General features: G+C 54.2%; 2 protein-coding genes across 2 annotated transcripts in view; one reads left to right on the top strand and one right to left on the bottom strand.

Annotated features, from left to right (window-relative positions):
• Positions 1-671: 671 nt before the first annotated feature.
• On the bottom strand, positions 672-13,082 carry TWF2 (twinfilin actin-binding protein 2). The gene is made up of 8 exons (XM_009995806.1): positions 12,986-13,082; positions 9,662-9,840; positions 8,485-8,580; positions 7,598-7,702; positions 1,821-1,946; positions 1,580-1,730; positions 1,019-1,140; positions 672-839 (listed from the first exon to the last, which is right to left on the bottom strand). The coding sequence occupies exons 1-8, from the start codon at positions 13,080-13,082 to the stop codon at positions 672-674; spliced, it is 1,044 nt and encodes a 347-aa protein (XP_009994108.1).
• Positions 13,083-14,102: 1,020 nt separating this feature from the next.
• The window catches only part of PPM1M (protein phosphatase, Mg2+/Mn2+ dependent, 1M), a 15,423-nt gene continuing 10,854 nt past the window's right edge, over positions 14,103-18,671 (top strand). Inside the window, exon 1 of the mRNA XM_009995835.1 lies at positions 14,103-14,125. Coding sequence (XP_009994137.1) covers positions 14,103-14,125 — 23 coding nt within the window. The remainder of the gene's footprint in view (positions 14,126-18,671) is intronic.

Here is an 18,671-nt window from a genome sequence, read left to right as displayed (position 1 = left end):
CAAAGGCAGAGGGACCTTCCTCCAGGGCCAGAAGAAGCTCAGGACTGGGGGGAGGGGGGGGGGGTGAAAAACTTCCTCCTCCAGCTGGCTAGTTCACTCCAGGGACAAACTCCTGCCAGCAAAGCCCACCCTGCAGGGAGGGGTCCTGCCCGCACCCTGGGGGGTGCAGTATCACTCCAGCCCTGGGGCAGAGGGGCCCTGCACACCCAGAGCAGGACAGGGGGGAGCAAAATCTGGGGGCTGAGGGAGCAGGGAAAGAAGCATTTTCTCTTTTCAAACAGGAATTCCCAGTGCCACCCCCTTCCCTTTGCATAGAGCAGCTTGCAGGCGTGTCCTTCAGTCATCCAGGGACACTGAGAGCAGTGGCTGTGACCCCGAGGGGAGCAGAGGCAAGGCTGGGGGACACAACCCTGCTGCTCTCATCCCCAGGGCTTGCATAAGGATGCAGGGAAAAGAAAGACCAAATACCCCAAACCCTCCCCATCCCTCTGCCCCAGGGTGCAACAAGCATCCTGATGTTTAAAAAAAGGAATGAAATAGGAAAAAAAGAAGGAAAAAAAAAAAAAAAAAAAGAATAGGCTGAGATGGAGGGAAAGATCCCCAGGTCAGCAGAGAGGAGGGCGGGCAGCGCCGCGGGGACACTGCTGGTTCAGCGCCCGGGGCTGCAGGATCTAACTGTCCTCGCCGTTCTCGCCCGGCCCCTTGATCAGCCGCTTCTGTCCCCGTTTGCCCACGGGCCCCTTGGGCTTGGCGAAGGCCTGCTTGAAGGCATGTTGCTTGGGGTGCACCTCCTCGTAGAGGAACTCTGCCGTCAGCTCGGCCCCGTCATCGATCTCGATCTGTGCCCGGGAGCAGCAGGTGGGGGGTTAGCAGCTCCCTGGGGTCTTGACACCCTCTTTGGGGCACCCAACTCCCCCCTGCGCCCACTGGTGGGGCTGGACCAAGGCTGTGGCACAGACCTTTGCAGATGCCCAGCATGTGTCTCTGCTCCATTACCTCTGGGTGGGCTCACACCTACCTTCTTTGCTATCTCCAGGCAAAATTCCTGCTCCACAGTGTCCAGCAATCGGCTCTTGCAGCTGGAGTAGAGCATGCGCTCCTTGATGCTGCATTTGTACCCGGGCATGGAGTAGATAAAGACTGTGAGAAGAGAGAGGGGCTTGCACCACTGCCCAGGCTCATGCCCAGGGAGCACCAGGCAGCCACATCCCACCCTGGTCATGGCTTTTCCAGCCCTGAAAATCCCAGTCTACAAAGTGATAGAAGATGAGACATCACATCTATCGCTCCTCCCCAGATGTCCCCTGGTCCACCTGCAATGCAATGGCCACCAAACCTCCCACACAAACTCCCTGCAACAGCACCCTGAGAACCCTGCACTATGCATGGCAGCTTGTTTTGGCACCAAACGGCTTGTCAGCCCCCACCAGGGGAAGATGGCAAGTAGGAACTGACTCCGGGCCCCCTGCCACACCATCCTCATCCCCATTCCCGCTTGCTCCCCATGCAAATGATGGTCCAGGGAGAAGAGGGACCAGTGTGGGCTCTATCCAGCTGTCCCTAGTGCCAGGGCACCCACCAACAGACTCCAGGTAGTCTCCCTCATGTGAGTGCTTGTACAGGAAGAAATGGTAGCGAGCTGAGTCCTGGGGGATCCTCTTGGGCAGGTCGGCAATCTCTGTGGGGCTTGTGTGCACCAGGTCAATGGTCTCCTGCTCCAGATCCAGCTTCTGATGGACAAGAGGGGGATGTGGGAGTGGAAGGGAGGGAGAGGTGGCAGCTAGAGGAAGGGGCAGTGGAAGAGAACAAAAGGGACCTACCAGCTGGATGTAGTTGATTTTCTTCTGTTTGAGTGCCTGGATGGCTTGCTGAGCATCCAGTTGCAGGGGGAAGGCCAAGCCCTGCAGGGTCTGGTGCTTGCTCTCCACACTGATCTCAGTCTTCACCTGGGGATGGAGACCAGGCAGAGCGTCAGGGCAGAGAGCAGCAAGAGGTGGGGAAAGGAGAGAAAAGAAAACCAGCCACTGCCACAGCAAAAGGCTTCTCATCCAAGGAGCCATCTGACACCTGGCTCCCAGTGGCCCTAAACTACAAAAAATGAGCCAGGCTTGGGGCAGTGATACTTGTCATCGTAGGGGTGACAGGAGATCACCCAACCCCAGCCCTGCTCCCCACCACTTCACTCGCAGCAAAGCCCAGCTCAAAACTGATGTTTCCCAGCAAGACCCTGGCAGGGATGCTGTGGCCAACACTGGCATGTGTCCATCTCTGATCAACTCCCACCACAGCCCACGGGTGATGGGGAGCCCTGAAGTCACAGTGCTCAGCTGCACGAGACCCTGCAGTTGGAAGGGGGCAAACCCTCCTCGGTGGGTTTCACTGCAGCCCCTCAGACACTGGGGCTGGGGAACTGGGGATCCACAGCTCGGAAAGATCCCAGACTCTGTTTTCCCATGCAGGGCAGAGGCTGCTGCCCACACCCCCAAGCAAACTCTCTACTCCAGCTGACCAAACCCCACTTCAAAGAGGGAAGAGAAAGAGATTGTGGAGTCATTGCATCGCCCTGGGTGTCTCCATCCAGACACAACTGGGAGTCCCTGACCAGGACCAGAAGGTGCCAAGAGCCAGCGGCGGGCGGGTCGGGACGCGGCGGGCGCTGCATACCTCCTCGGGGCCCGGGTACTCTACCAGCGATGGGCAGCAGCAACAGCCCCCCACCATCTGCCACAGAATACAGGGAGACGGCGTCACCCCGACGGCGGAGGAGCCCATCCCACCTCCAGATCCTCCCCCGGGTAAACACTCCAGCAACGCTAACCCTGCTGCTCTACAGCAAGTGTGCATGGGTCCCTTTCTTTTGGGATCAGTTTGGGGGATTTTGGATAAAGACAGTTCACCTTTTTTTTTTTCCTTTTCCCTCCCCCTGATAGAGAAAAGGAAGAAAAACCAAGGCATGCCAAGAGAAACACAGGAGTTCTAGCTCACACCTCAAGAACAGCTCAGCAGCACTGAAGTGCATCTTCTTACAGGGCTGCCCTTTGTTACAGCAGCCCCCCATGGTACCCACAGCCCGGAGGTGATGGACCCTGGGTGCCCAGAGCAGAGCATGCAGGAAAACACCACTGGGAGAAGGAAAAACCAGGCATCAAGCAGGCAGAGCAGCCTACCATCTCGGTGCTCGAGTCCTGGGAACTGGAATCCTGCCAGCGTGGGGAGAGGAGACACACGGTCAAAGGCACCCCATGCGGGGATGGGGGGGGTCTCATGTGAAACGAGAAGGCAAGGGGGACACACAGGCATGCCAGGAGGGTGGAGGCCTACCATCTCTCTGCTGGAGGGCAGGGAAGGCAGGTCCTGGCAGCACGGGCAGGGAGAGCGGCAGAAAATGAGATGGGAGACATCAGCACTGGGCAGGAGTGGGAGGGAGAGCCCCAGCTCCGGGCCCCGGCAGCCCTGCTGGCTGCCCATGTCCCCACACAGAAGCTGACCCTGCCCCAGCTTCTCCCGGGTCCCCAGCCAGGGTGGTCTCAGCCTAGATGACTTCCAGCAGTCACAGCTGGAAAAACCCCACAAGATGTGGGGCTATCCTCCACCAAAGAGCATATACTAAAGGCTTCTGGGGGGAAAAAAAAAAAAAGCCCAAGCCTCTATCCATGCCAAGCACCCTGGATAATGAACAGGGTGTGAACATGCAGCTCTTGGGAAACAATTGCTCAAGAGTCATCCAGCACTGGGTGGGCAAGGGGTCTGGCCGACCTCCAAGCTCTGCTGTCCTACTGTCCCTGGGGTGCTGTGGCACCACTGAGGGCAAGCACACAGGGGTTCAGAGGACACTCACAAGCTCACCTGGTCCTACCCCACAGAGAGGTGTGGTGTGAGGACATTACCACGGCCAACACGCCCACATCCTCATCTTTCTCCCCCAGTAAATGCCAGGAGGCTGGGGGGTTTTATAGTGGGACCAGAGAGAGCTGAAGCTACAACACGAAGCACCAGGAGGTCCAAAAATCCCAAGGGGTGGAAAGTTGTCCTAGCAATGTCAATTCCCCCATATATCTCTGTATTTTATAGTCCTTACTCTTTCAAAAACATTAAAAACTGGGTCACTGAAACACTCCCCAGGGCATAGCCTGGGAGTTGTGCATGGGATGGTCGAGGATGTGCTGCATCCCATGCCCTCAGCCCCAGCCTCACCAGCAGCAGGCTTGGCTGGGGGGTTGGTTATATTATCTCCTTTTCTTTAGGTTAGTTTTTCCCTCCTTTCCTCGTTGCTGGCAGGGTGCTGACTTTGGCTAATGAACATTTCTCTGTCTTATGCTGAAACCTTCGGGGGGGGCGGGGGAGGATTCTGGCAAAGCCTCTGCTCTACCCACACACCAACGCTGCGGGGCAGTTACAAATGACAATCCCTCACACACTGGAGGGGCACGGCCACCTTTAGCTCCTCTTCATTCCTCTGCCTCATCCCCTAGCTCCAGAGCTGCCTTCCTCTCCCCCCGCAGCCCCACCAATGTGATATTCCTGGCTCTGCTCCGTGTCTCTGAGCCTGCGACGCCTCTAAAAAGACTTCCCACTCGTGGCTGTCAAGGTGGCTCAATGCCAAAGTCAAAGCCATTTCTTGGCCCACGGGCTGCTGACGACTTCCAGCTCAGTAAAGATTGAGACGCAATTTCCAGCTATTTATATATATAAAGAAAATGGCAAATGTTTGGGAGCTCCCACCCAGCTATCAAGGAGGAGGGTAGCTCACGACATTGCCTGTCCACGCAATCCTCAAACCACAGGGGAAACTTGGCTCATGCAGCTTAAAATTTGCTTTGCCAAAGGTTGGGCACTCTCCTGGGGACCATGCAAACCTCTGTCCTTCCTACCTCAGTGCAGATGGCTGCTGTGCTGGCCCTGGAGCCAGCCATGCAGCCATCACCTCCCCTCCTGTTTTGCTGCTGCTCTTCCCCTCCCACCCCTTCTCAGCATTTGTCAGGTTATTGACGAGGATCCCAGGGAGCTTCTGCCGGCCCAGAAACGCAGCCATCTTCAGGAGAAGCCTGCAAATCTAGTGGGTATCTTGGAAGGCAGTGCCTCAACACATCAGAGGAGAGGAGAGCTGCACCACCAGCAGTGGCTCTGGGCAAGGGGCACAGCAAAGCCCTTGCAAGTTGGTGGCTTTTAAAGAAATTATATCTCCTGTGTCACTTCCAAAATCTTAAAGGGTTCGTTGAACCCAGAGGCACACGTACAAGGACCCTGCAAGCCTGCAGGCAAGGTGCCAGGCTGGAGGCATCACCATTCTGAGCAGGGTGCTACAGGTTGAGAACTGCTCCTGTATAGCTCCCCTTGGTGAGAGCCTCCTGCTTTGTGTGGCTCCACAAACTCACTCAAAGCTGCATTTACTGGGAGTTTAGACTGTCCCTGCCCTGGCTCAGAGTGCTCAGAATGTGGCACTGAGCACTCGAGCTGGAGTTCCCACTGCTTCCTACTCCAAGCGGGCACAGCCCCTGCACCAACACAGAGACCCTTCAGCACATCCAACACTTGGCTGCTTCCCACCACGCTTCCCCAGGTAAACATACATCCATTTTCCTCCCTTTCAAAATGCCAGTGACGGGTCCCTGTGGCCTGGGCTGACATGAGGGACTGTACCTTCAAAATCACCCCCAGCCAAACCAAGTGCCAGCAGCACCTTCACCTGGAAGCTGTGTCTGCAGGAAAGGATCAGCCAGAAAACAAGTACCACAAGCAGCACTTACCTGGGCCACTTGACCTTGCAAGATACAGTCCATAAAAACCCCCAAACTACTTAATCCTCGAGCACTGGTCAGCCAAGGCAATGGCACAGGCACCCAAAGATGCCAAACAAGACACAAAGCCACAATGAGCATCCAACTCTCTCCTCTCCAAGCATGGGCATCCCCTTGGATCCCCCAGTACAAACCCTGTCCAGCCCCTTCCGGCTGGGAGCTGGGATAATCATGCCAAAAGCCACGTGGTGAAGACCACCCCTCGGTGGCATCTCCTGAAAGCTGCTCAGCTCCACCACCCCCAGACCTGCTCTGGCAGGTGGAAACCTCCTGCCTCAGCTTTTGCCATTCATTAGTGCCCTCAGGCTGATTTCCTTCACACCTCCCAGACATGTCTTCATCCACCCACAAGCCCCACAACCCCAGCACCAGCAGAAGAGAGGGGGATGCTCCTCTAGAGAGAAAAAACAAGTGAAATCCTTGCACCCCAAAAAAATCTTACTTCCAGGGGGCCTTCCCACCCAGTGAGTTGGTCCTCTCCCCTGCCTTCATATGTTCAGCAGCACCACAGAGGTTGGCATGAGAGCAGTGAGATGCCAGCAGGCAGATGATGGCATCACAGCCTTGTCTGCCCCAACCCTATCCTGTGCCACTTCCACATCTTTTTCCAGTGCATAAGCCCCCAAATTCAGACTAAGATCTTAGGACACCATTCCTCCTATTTATAGCTACAGAAGAAGAGTATAGGAAAGGAGGCTGCTGCAGCTCAAAGATAATCCTGAATTCTTCCTGCCTTCTCCACGAATTCAGGCTCAGCTCTGGCTTTTGCCCCAACATCTAGAGGTTAGAGCCTGCTGCCAGCTTTCAGCCTCAGACAGCCTCCTGACTGGCAATTACAACGACCAAACACAGCTCCGAGCTCACGTCCTAGGGAGGGAAAAAAAGATTAAAAATCTCTAAATTCCTCTTTACACCATCAATGTGGCTGTGAGGCTGCTCAGGGCACTGCGGCCAGGGCAGGAAGGGGTAGAACAGAGCAGTGAAAAGGAGCCACCCCTTTGAGCTGGGTGCTGGGACCATGGCTCCCACAGCTCTAACAGCAGAAACTTCCCTGCATCCCACATCCCTGCGTGCCCCAAGGGTCTCGGGCTCCTTCTCCCTGCTCCCCGCACACCCACCTCGTTGATGCGGATCTGCTGGAGCTCCTGCTCGGCTGCGGTCAGCGGGGCCGGGGCGGAGCAGGAGGACACGTGCTTCTGGTAACCGCTGAGGGACACGTCCTCCTGCAGACACAGGGACCGGGCCGCGTCAGGGGGAGTTATCCCCGTGGGGATGGATGCACCCTCAGCCTTGAGGCTGTGTCTGAGCAACCCAGGGGGTCTCAAGCCCTCCTTCTTACCAGGAAGACCAACCCCAGCAGTGCTATCAGATGCCTCCGTGCAAACCCCACACTATTTTAACCAGTGCCCAGGACTGTCCGTGCCCGTAGAGACCAGGCTGTCCCTCCCAGCCCCCCGTGGCTGTGGCAGGATGGCTCCTCTGGCTGATGGACAGAGCTCGTGAGCACCAAAGGGAGACAACGACCAAACACAGCTCCGAGCTCACGTCCTAGGGAGGGAAAAAAAGATTAAAAATCTCTAAATTCCTCTTTACACCATCAATGTGGCTGTGAGGCTGCTCAGGGCACTGCGGCCAGGGCAGGAAGGGGTAGAACAGAGCAGTGAAAAGGAGCCACCCCTTTGAGCTGGGTGCTGGGACCATGGCTCCCACAGCTCTAACAGCAGAAACTTCCCTGCATCCCACATCCCTGCGTGCCCCAAGGGTCTCGGGCTCCTTCTCCCTGCTCCCCGCACACCCACCTCGTTGATGCGGATCTGCTGGAGCTCCTGCTCGGCTGCGGTCAGCGGGGCCGGGGCGGAGCAGGAGGACACGTGCTTCTGGTAACCGCTGAGGGACACGTCCTCCTGCAGACACAGGGACAGGGCAGCGTCAGGGGGAGTTATCCCCGTGGGGATGGATGCACCCTCAGCCTTGAGGCTGTGTCTGAGCAACCCAGGGGGTCTCAAGCCCTCCTTCTTACCAGGAAGACCAACCCCAGCAGTGCTATCAGATGCCTCCGTGCAAACCCCACACTATTTTAACCAGTGCCCAGGACTGTCCGTGCCCGTAGAGACCAGGCTGTCCCTCCCAGCCCCCCGTGGCTGTGGCAGGATGGCTCCTCTGGCTGATGGACAGAGCTCGTGAGCACCAAAGGGAGAGGGAAAGGCAGAGACCAGGGAGCAGGGGAGAGGGGCAGCAGTCGGGATGGTCGCTGGCTCCCATCACAGCAGCAGTCCCAGAGCAGGGCTGATGCCCAGCAGGTCCTGGCTGTGCAGCTGCTCCTCAGAAAAGCCCGTGGAAGAGGAGAAACCTCCTTCCAAGCGCAGCGGGATGACCGGCCATCTCTGCTGGAGAGACACTGCCACCGCCTGGCGCTTCTTTTCCCACGCAGTAAAGCTCTGGATGTCTTCTGAGCCTTCCTCCCACCTCTTCCACAGTCTCCATCAGAGACCAATCGCAGCCACACCAGCAGGAGGGGGAGGCAGCAGCCACCCAGGACTCAAACAGCGTGGGGAGGAACAAACCTCCCTGCTGTCCCCCCACACACCCGTGTCCCACATCCCGCCTGGCCTCGGTGCCAAGCTCAGGGTTGTCTGCTGAAGCTCAGGGTGGAACCCAAAGGGCTGCCCAGGAACCACCACTGTACCTTCACCGTTCCAAACATCTCGTCCTTTATGTGGCCCCCACCAAACTCCTTCTTCACCGTGGCCCGGGTGGCAGCGTAGAGCATCTTCAGCCGCACCTGCGCGAGGAGGGAGTGGCAAGAGCTGCCAGAGAGGAGCATCCTGCAGGGCCACCATCCCACCACCGGCCCCACAAACCTCAGCCCTCCCTGGCAGCAACCAACTCATTTTTCTCCAGGCTTGTCTCCAACTGCAGCATCTCCACATGGGAAGCAGCCAGGAAATCCCACCAGTGCTACTGACAGCTGTGCCAAGCGCCGCCTGCAAGCCCCTGGTTTATTCTGTGCTTCACTTTCCTGTCCCTGAGCTCCATCATATCATTTCTCACCCAACCCCGGGGTCAGAGGAGGCACAAATACCACCAGAATCACCTAAAAGGGACTTTAGCCTTTTGGCACTGCTCTTGCACCGTCCATCTGTGAAGTGCAGGGAAGGGTTTTGGCAAGTGCCCCTTGGGGCACTGGCCTTTTGCAACAGGACCCTCCAGTTTGTTGAGAGACATAAATTAAAAATGTATAATATTGTAATATATACACACGTACATACACACACAAATGTGTGTACACATACAAAATTACATACATTGTTGTAATTGTATATATGTGTGTATATGCATAAATGTGCTTATATATAATAATATATATATGTTACATATATCTCAACAAATGCAGAGGGTCTTTTTTATATATGCATGTTACAATATTGAAAACAATATATAATAATAACAACATATATTTGTTGTATACAACACTACTACTTATATATATGACAAGTGCACATGTTAACATGGCAGTAAGTCTAAGTAGCATATAGATTATGTAAAATATATAACAAATATGTATATATAGGTATGTGTGCCAGGCCCTGTGGTCCTTACCAATGCCCCTTCTACATCCCAGCCCCTCCACCTCCTCACATTGCGCTGTAGAGAGGACAGGGACACAGTCCTAGTGTCTCTTATGTGTCTTAAAGAATCCTCCTTTCCCCACTGTGGTCTCCATTTCTTCTTAACACAGGCTCGGTGATGGAGGGTGCAAACACTCCTCCTCATCCCCGGTGCAGTCACCTTGGCCAGCATCTCCTCCCCCCTCCACCTCTGTGTCCCCATGCTGGGGTGCCCCAGCTGGCTGTGGTGCTCACCAGGGAGCTGTCAGGGGACCAGGAGATGAAGAGCCACTCGTAGCCCTGGGCGTTCTGGCTGTCCAGGCGGTACAGCACGTAGCAGGGCTGCTGCTCATCCAGCAGAGGTAGCACCAAGGCATCATAGTCAGCGTCCCAGCGCCGGGACGGCTCCCTGTGGGCTCCCAGCACGAGCTGTTCTGGAAGGAGAAGGTGGAAAAGGTGGTGTTAGATGAAGGCAAGGCTCACCTTGCAGGACTGCGTGGTGGTTTGTCCAAGGGCTCTCCGCAGCTCCAGCAACAACAGTGATGCCGTCCTGCAGGGAAACAATGACAATATGGAGCCACATGCAGGAGTGGTCCATGGGAGGTGCCATTGGGACTGTGGCTGTTGCCAGCATCCCATTGCTTCCTGTCACCCATCTTCTCCCTTGCCCTGCTCCTCACCACCAAGGTCTTCTCTCAGGTGACCCTCTACAGTCTTCTTCCACTCTGCTCCCTCCAGGAGCAGTGTAGTCCCCAACCACCCCTCCTTACTCATGGAGGAATGTGAGACCTCCTCCATCCTACCTGGACAAACTCTAGGGGCACTAGAATGTCCCACCAGGGACACAAGGAACCATCTAGACTTGGGGTGCTGAGAAAAATAAAGGTCCCATAGCAAAAGCCAGGATGATGAGCTAAAGCTGCTCTCATTGTATTCCCTATAACCTCAGAAGGGTCAAAATCAGAGCTGGTATCCAAAGCCTGTGTCTACAGGAACCAGGGATGTCCCAGAGACCCCAGCCTTGAGGGGACCATGCTTCCAGGAGAGCCGTAGTCTCTGGAAGAGACCTACATATTTCACCCACATGGCAGTGTCTCAGGTATCTGGAGGGCTTTTTTTTTTTTAAGCTGCTACTCAAGTGGTGCTGGGGCTGGGAGCCCTGTGAACTGGGCATTGCTCAGCTGGGTTTTAAACACTGGTGCAGGCATCCTATGAACATGAAAACCACCCCATGAGGGTCAAACCAAGCTTTGGGATGGCTGGATGGAAAAGCACCAGTGCTGGAGACAAACAGTATTAATTGCTGGAGAACAGCCTGTATTTTTATTCTATTTTCAGATGCAGAATGGTCTGGGGAGAGATGTCAGGACTCAGAAGAAGATGCATGAAAATCTAGGGGTGCTAAACCATAAGTCAGGGCCTCAGACAGCTGGCACTCAAGGGATGCTCAGCCTGGGATGTGCCCTGCTTGGACCTCCACCCATGAGGCCCCTTGGCTGGGGAACAGCCCTTGCCCTCCCAGCCCATCCAGCTCAGCAATTCTGAATCCCAGGGCAGGAAAGCTTAAGGAAAACTGCTGAGGAATAAAGGGCTTGGGATGAATTACTCTCACTTCCCCTTTCCATCTGAGCAGAGCATCCCCCCCAGCAGCAGCCCATTGCCACAGCACCTGCCATCACAGGCTCAACCCATAGTTATTTGTGCACGAGGGGCAGATGCTACTGGTACAATAACAGGGACAACAGAGAAAAAAGGCTGAAAAACCTTCAGCAAACCCACCTGTTTTGAGGAAGAGAAGTGTGAAAACCTCAATATAGCTCTAAACTAAGCATCAAGCCCTGTGAATGGATCTGTGCATTGCAAGGACCTGGGATCCGGAAGAGACTGCAAGGAATTCTGCCTGGCCAAACCCACTGGCAGCTCCAGGTGTGTCTGTCTGCCAAACCTCCCAACACCTCACACACAAGGCAATGGGTGCCAAGTCATTCCAGGCTATTCCTAGCCTGCACCCAAGCCAGACCCCAGCTGTGCCACCATGAGTCAGCAGCCTCCAGCTTCCCCCTGGGCTGGAGGAGCCGCTCATCCCCCTGCCTCCCACCCGGCTCTTCACAGTTCAGCTCAACTCGTTCAGAGCCAAACTCTTCCTCCCTGGGAAGCACTGAGCAAGGGAAACCCAGAGCAGCTGCCCTTCAGCAAAGCATCATTGTCAGCACCAGCTATTTCAGGCTCCATTTCTGGAGCTCTGCTTCCCCAAGAGGAATTGCAGTTGGGAGAGTCCTGGGCCCTCAAGGTGCCCCCAGCCCTCAGCCGAGGGGCTGCATTGCCAGGGGCTGGTACCAGGCAGCCCTGCCTGAAGCCGAGGTGGGTGCTGGGTGGGGGGACACTGTGGAAGCAGTCAGTCTGCATAGCTCCCTGCCCAACATCACCTACAGGCAAAAAACCCACACCCAACAGGGGAGCCCACAAGCCAACCTTGTCTACAGACCCACTGATGGTGAGGAATGGGGCATCTAAAAACACTTTGGACATCATAACTTACTCTAACACAAATGTGATTCCTACTTTTTAAAAGCAGAAGGAGACAAGAGAGCAAAATTTGTCAAAGATGCCCCAAAGAAGCCTTGTGGATGTTGCATTTTGCCAGGGACAAACCAACACCATCAAGCCTTGCAGTGGCCCTGCTGTTGTGTCCCACACATTCCAAGTTGTGCTGCTTTCTCCGTGGGGCCTCACAGCCCCTCCAAAGGCTGACACAGACTCCTCACAACCACAGGCTTCTCACATCCACCTTGGTGTTTTCACTGTGGTCCTGGAACCCCACCCGAGGGAGGTGGTGACAGCAGCTTGGCAAGGGCATTAATGTCCCTGCTACTGTGAGAAAAAAAGTCATTCATATGCAATTGTATGAGGCCAAGGTGATGGAAAACCTACACCATGGAGGCTCCCTGCTGGGATGTGCAATCAGTGCTTTGCTCCACTCGCTGGTCTGATAGACGTGGAGGCCACCCAAAGGCACCTCTTGGTGGGGCAAACACAGGCAGGTTGGTGCCAGCTGGCAAATGGGGCAGCCCCAGGCACAGAAGGAGGGGCTGGGATGGGTTTCAGAGCGTAGCATCCCTCGTGGGATGCAATCCCATACTGAGGAGCACCCCCGTCCCCGCTCCCCCAACTCCTTGCCTGGAGATGCCACACCTAAGGAGCAAGACGCTGCCCATCGCCCCTGACTAAGGTCCCACAGCACCAACAGGATCTTCTCACAGAGCTCCCAGTAACCAAATCCAACACAGCAACAGGAAAAGCCACCCAGAGCCCAGCACTGATCCCAGACACTGGCGCTGGTCCACCAGCAAAGTTGCTGTTACCCCCTGGAGCCACCTCAGGGCTCCAACAGCCGTTCACCAGCACCAAGTTTTGGGCTTGTACTTAAGCTCCAGACTGTTGCTTGCCAAGGAGCCCCAGTGGAATTTTCCTCAGGGTTTCTGTAAAAACAAGCTGGCACTGCAGCAACAAAGAGGGAAGGAGGAGTGGTGAAACAGAACCAACATGGTGGAAATCAAAGCACTTAAGAACAGGACTTACCATCCTCAATGATGACCTTGATGAGCCGAACTGAACCGTTCCGGGCTTTGGCAAAGAAGTCCCTTAATTCTGTGGTGGCTGAAAGAACCAGAAACATTGTGATCAGACTGAACAGTCAAAGCAGGTGCTGGGCTCTCAGGGACCGGCCAGAGAAGGGAGCAACTTGGCAGGGCAGAAATTAAAAAACTAAAAAAAAAAAAAAAAAAGAATATCACTGGTGATAAAAAAATTATAATAAAAATAATATAAAACCCAAAGAGCTGAGAGCAAAAAGCTGCGTCCCCCTGAGGCGTCAGAGTTCAAGAGTAGCTGGGCATGCATGTGATCCAGAGAACTTGATACTTGGCCTGGGTGAACATAATCACCCAAATTTAGATGCTGGCTTGGCCAGTGCAGGCGGAGGGAGCTCAAGTGACAAGTTTATTTGCTTTACAGAGCGGCAGGGTTTGCATACAGGGGTGTTTGGCAATGTCCTGACAGGTGGTGATGTCCCAGGCTTGTGACATATGGTAAGGATGCTGCTCCCGAAGTGGCCAAGGACTACAGAATCACCAAATCATTGTGGTTGGAAAGGACCTTTGAAATCACAGAGTCCAACCATCAGTGCAAAAAAAACCCAACCCCAAACAAACACAAGCAACCACACACACCCCACCAGAAAACACCCACAGAAAAACCCGAAAACCCACTCTTAAAATCTCAGCCACTAGAGCATGCCCTGAAGTTCCTCATCTACATGTTTCTTGAATACCTCCAAGGATGGTGTCTCAACCACCTCCCTGGGCAGGCTGTTCCAGTGCCTGATCACTTAAAAAACTAAAAAAAAAAAAAAAAAAAGAATATCACTGGTGATAAAAAAATTATAATAAAAATAATATAAAACCCAAAGAGCTGAGAGCAAAAAGCTGCGTCCCCCTGAGGCGTCAGAGTTCAAGAGTAGCTGGGCATGCATGTGATCCAGAGAACTTGATACTTGGCCTGGGTGAACATAATCACCCAAATTTAGATGCTGGCTTGGCCAGTGCAGGCGGAGGGAGCTCAAGTGACAAGTTTATTTGCTTTACAGAGCGGCAGGGTTTGCATACAGGGGTGGCTGGCAATGTCCTGACAGGTGGTGATGTCCCAGGCTTGTGACATATGGTAAGGATGCTGCTCCCGAAGTGGCCAAGGACTACAGAATCACCAAATCATTGTGGTTGGAAAGGACCTTTGAAATCACAGAGTCCAACCATCAGTGCAAAAAAAACCCAACCCCAAACAAACACAAGCAACCACACACACCCCACCAGAAAACACCCACAGAAAAACCCGAAAACCCACTCTTAAAATCTCAGCCACTAGAGCATGCCCTGAAGTTCCTCATCTACATGTTTCTTGAATACCTCCAAGGATGGTGTCTCAACCACCTCCCTGGGCAGGCTGTTCCAGTGCCTGATCACTCTTTCAGTATAGAAATTCTTCCTAATATCACCTAACCTCCCCTGCTGCTACTTCACGCCATTCAGACCAGCATGGTTTCAAACTGGCACTGGTCTGAAGGTGAGTTCCTGGAGAAGGGAAAGGCAACAACCCCAGGGTTTTGCTCCAGAGCTGGTGGGGCTTTGGTTGTGGCTTTTAGGAAGCATTTTGGGGAGCCACCTTCCTCCTCATGTCCCCTCCCTGATCATCAGCCACCGGTCTGCAGCATCCTACCAGGAGGTGACAGCAGATGCTGACAGGGCAGTCCACAGCCAATGTCAAAGGCTCAACTTGCCCACTCAGAAAGCATCACTGGTGCAGAGCTCCCCATCTCACCTGGGACACACTACCTATGAAGGCAACAGCCACGAGATTGAGCTTGGTGGTGCTGACCCCCCAACAAGGAGCATCTCCTAACCCAGGCAGCAACAAGCAGCTCCCAGTTCGACTCCCCCAAAAGCCCCTTCAAGTACAAGCCTGAGCCCCTGCCTGGATGTGGCTGCACAGCCAAGGAGGTCCTGTGAGTTCCAAACCACAGGGATCTCCATGCTTGTCATAAATACTAAAGAAACCAGCATTGCTAAGACTAGAGACCCAGGCAGACACCCCTTTGCCCATGCCAGGATCTGTGCTTGGAGTCAGTGCCAGCTGCCCACTGCTGCCAGTGCTTTGCCTCGCTGGCTCCCCAGCATCCATCCCTGTGCTGGAGCAGCCTGCAGCAGGAGGGAGCCCTGCTTTGGTCCCTGGAGCCCAAGAAGATCCAGGGTCAAGGCACTTCGCAAGAAAAATTGTCTCTACATCTGCCAGAAAGGGGCAGTAGCTGCACGAGCCACACGTGCCTGCAGGAGCTGTATCCATTCTGCTTTGGTCCCACTGCAGATGAGGTAGAGGCAGACAAGGATGTCCCAGGGAGTTCCCGAGGGGAACTCCTGCCTGTCCCTACCAAGTGATGTATCTGAGATGCATCTGTCCCAGCAGATCAAAGCCTGCCCTGAGGAGAGGTCCAGATGGTTTCTTCTGTCACAGAGAGAAAAGGAAGAGCCCCAGGCTGGTGTCCCACAAACCCAGAGATACCACCCCAGCAGGACACACAGAAGGGGGCACACACAGAATGTTTGCTGGGTAATCCCACAAGCAAATCACCTTTCTCCCTCCATCATCGAGGCATATGGCTCTCCCAGTTCCCAGCACAGACCTTCACCCTCTCCAGCACTGGCTGGGAGCTCAGCCTGCTCCTGCAGCTCCCATCCAAGGCTGCTCTGATATTTTTATCCCTTTTCCCTGTTGAGAACGGCTGTTTCCTTCCGACAGCATCTGTGGTTATTGCAAACACAAGAGGCAGAAGAGGAGGAGAAAGAGAGACATTTATACACCCCAGAAAACTCATGCAGGAGACAGAAGCTCCTAATAAGCATAAAGCTTCCCTGATTCCTACTGCACTGCCAAAATAGGAGAGAGAGAAACACTGGGTTTGGATGTTTCTATAGCATCAGCTACAGGGGAGTAAGAGGAAAGCTCTGCAATACCAGTAGGCTTGCAAATCCCTCCAGCCTGACCTCATCCTTCTCAGAGCCCAAGGGCATGTGGAAAATCAGGAGTCTAGGCAAACGTAGCACCTCCATCCCACCTGAAAATGCCAAGAGTGCCCAGAAGTACTGGATCAACAGCTGGGATGACTGACAGTTGAGTGACTAACAAGTGACAGCTAAGTGCTGGAAACTTTGTAGGTACAGAGGGGATAAGGGGATGGGGAGAAGCAGAGATGGTGCCAGAGGAGCCAGGTGCACAACGGGAAGTGCCACAGGGTCTGCCAAAGGAGAGATGCTTTCAGAGGAGCCAGTGGTCAAGCTTTCAGAAAAACCTCAGAGCGAGCCTTAATTCTGCTGAAATAATAAATATTATTAATAATAATGCAATTTTAAATTAAATTTTAAAAATCACCAATGTGTCTTTGATGTCCCCTTCTGTCCCTAGCAACACTGCCAAGAACCAGCGAGGAGGGAGAGGAATAAGCTAGAGAAGGTCTTCAGCATGAGCTCAGCAACTGCTTCATTATGGTGTGATTACGACTTAATTGGCACAGCAGACTTGATGAGATGGCTTGTGTGCCTGGAATATTAATAAAAAAGTCTAGAGTTGGCTCTGGGAGAAAGCAAGGAGGGGACTTTACCCTGGAGATGGAGGCGAGTGGTGCCTCTGCCCCAAGGCATCTCCATGCTGGGAAGTCTCCAGGACTGACCTCAAGGGCTGCAAAACCCACATATCGGGGAAACCACAAAGATCAGCTTCTTTATCTGGTTTGTCTCCTTCTGCATTTGGCAAGGAGGTGAGGTAGGAAAGGAGATGTTGGGTACACATCAGCATGGCCAACACATGGGGCCAGCTGCACCTGTCCTTGTGTCCAGATGGGAAAGGGAGTAATGATGGGAGCAGAGGACTGGAGCGGGATCCACACATCCAACTCAGCCTCTTGACATGGATTCCTGAAAAATCCTGGAACAAATACTCCAGAAACAAACCCATGCTGGGCTGCAGCCAGCAAGGACCTACCAAGATCAACCTATTTTCCTCCAGCAGAGCCACAGACCTGTGGGCTCCAAGGGTCTCAGCTTAGCTTTTTAGGTGTCTCCAAGTGTCAGAAGCCAGCTTGGGAAACATGGTGGTGGGGAACCTCTAGGCACGGGCACAAAACTGCATGGACAACTCACTCTGAGAGGTCTCAGAGGTTGGATTGAGCAAGGTCTCCTGGGGACCTGTGGTGGATCCAGGTTTAGTCCGTATTTCCACAAACACCTCTGACAACTGCAATAGTGTTTTCTGCAGCTGTAAGATGGGAAGCTAGAGGAGATGCAAACATGTGCTGGCAAAGAACTGACTGGTCTCTCAGCAGACTAGAGAAGGGCTGCAAAAAAAGAAAAACAGGATGAAACTCAATAGGAGGCAAAGGACTAGGAGAAGGACTAGCTATACCAGTGAAGGGCAGAGTCCAGCAGCTCCAGAGAAGAGAAGTGAGTTGCAAGCCAAGTTATAGGCTAATTGCTTCATGTTGTCACAGGCAAAGTAATTTGTGAAGGCAAAAACAAGAGCACATAGTGCTGATGAGATGTGGGGCACAGCACAAACAAGATGTCCAGGCTCAGCATTGTGCAAGGAGCAAGGCACAGGGTGGACAGCAGCTATGCAGGAAGGCACGGTCTGCAGGGTGACTGAAGGAACTGGGGCTGGTCAGCCCAGAGGAGAAAAATATGGACAACTTGTACTGGTTTTTACAATCAGAAACAACAGAAATGCCACCTTGACATTTAGGAAATCTCATTCTAAGGGTGACCAAACACTGGGAAGGTCACCATGCCCTCTCCAGAAGTCCTCCCGGGATGCTGCTGTGCTGAGGCAGAGTGAGCTTGGTGGTGCCTTGAGGAATCTTCTGGCCTTTCCCTGCCAACCCTCCTGGCAGACATGGCACACAAGCACCTGTGCCTCCTCAGCCACCCTCCCATGGCAGCCCAAAAATTGCCTCCAGCCACCAAGTCGTGCAACACCTCCCTCTCCCACCAGCTTGTAGGCTGCAGATGAGTTGTCCCCTATCCACGAGCCACCTGCATGAATTAAAATGCATTTAGCAGCCAGCTAAGTGTGTCCCAGGTCCCCTTGCACCACAAAGCCTCCCTGCCCCACAGTACCTGGCACCCATCTGGGATAGAGGGCTGAGCAGAGCTGGGCATCAGCACCAAGGTATCCAGATTTGGAGCATCTTGTGGTGTGGTAGGGGTGACAGTTTGGGCAGGGGTGGCCTTCAGCTGGCCCCAACCATGCAGGCAAGCTGCCAGGAAGTGGAGCTCACGGGAAGGCATGGCAGTGCCACCTGGTGGCACCGAGCAGGCACAGAGCACAGACCCCAGGCCTTGGGGACAAGTGGGGTGGCCAGATCCACTCCTCTGATGTGCCATTTGCATCTTCCCTGCCCTGGGACACAGCCATTTGGATTGGTTCCTAGGAGGTTTCAGTGCTGGAAGCATCACAATTCCCCCAAAAAAGCTGCAAGATGGAGCAGCGAGACGGTGCTTGTGGGTAAAAGCCACCCCTAGAGCATCCCTGGAACCTTCCCTGAACCCCAGCCTTTGGGATGTTTCCAGCCCCGCTGGGCTCCTCAGAGCAGAGGCAGGCTGTGAGGAGGCCAGGGACAGCTGTAGCCACAGCAACAGGCTGGCCTGTCCCCTGGGGGGGCGGG

This window comes from Chaetura pelagica, unplaced genomic scaffold (genome assembly GCF_000747805.2).
Source record: "Chaetura pelagica isolate M959 unplaced genomic scaffold, ChaPel_1.0 scaffold114, whole genome shotgun sequence".
Lineage (NCBI taxonomy): Eukaryota > Metazoa > Chordata > Aves > Apodiformes > Apodidae > Chaetura > Chaetura pelagica.
The sequence above is the reverse complement of the archived record's forward strand: the minus strand, read 5'-3'. Positions and strand labels throughout refer to the sequence as shown.

What these genes read in the sequence shown, in the direction of transcription:
- TWF2 (XM_009995806.1), bottom strand. Translation starts at nt 13,082, where the DNA reads ATGTTTCTGGTTCTTTCAGCCACCACAGAATTAAGGGACTTCTTTGCC. An exon ending in AGATGTTTGGAACGGTGAAG is followed by an intron (nt 7,703 to 8,484) that starts GTACAGTGGTGG and finishes CTGTGTCTGCAG; the next exon opens with GAGGACGTGTCCCTCAGCGG. An exon ending in AGACTACCTGGAGTCTGTTG is followed by an intron (nt 1,141 to 1,579) that starts GTGGGTGCCCTG and finishes CTCTTCTCACAG; the next exon opens with TCTTTATCTACTCCATGCCC.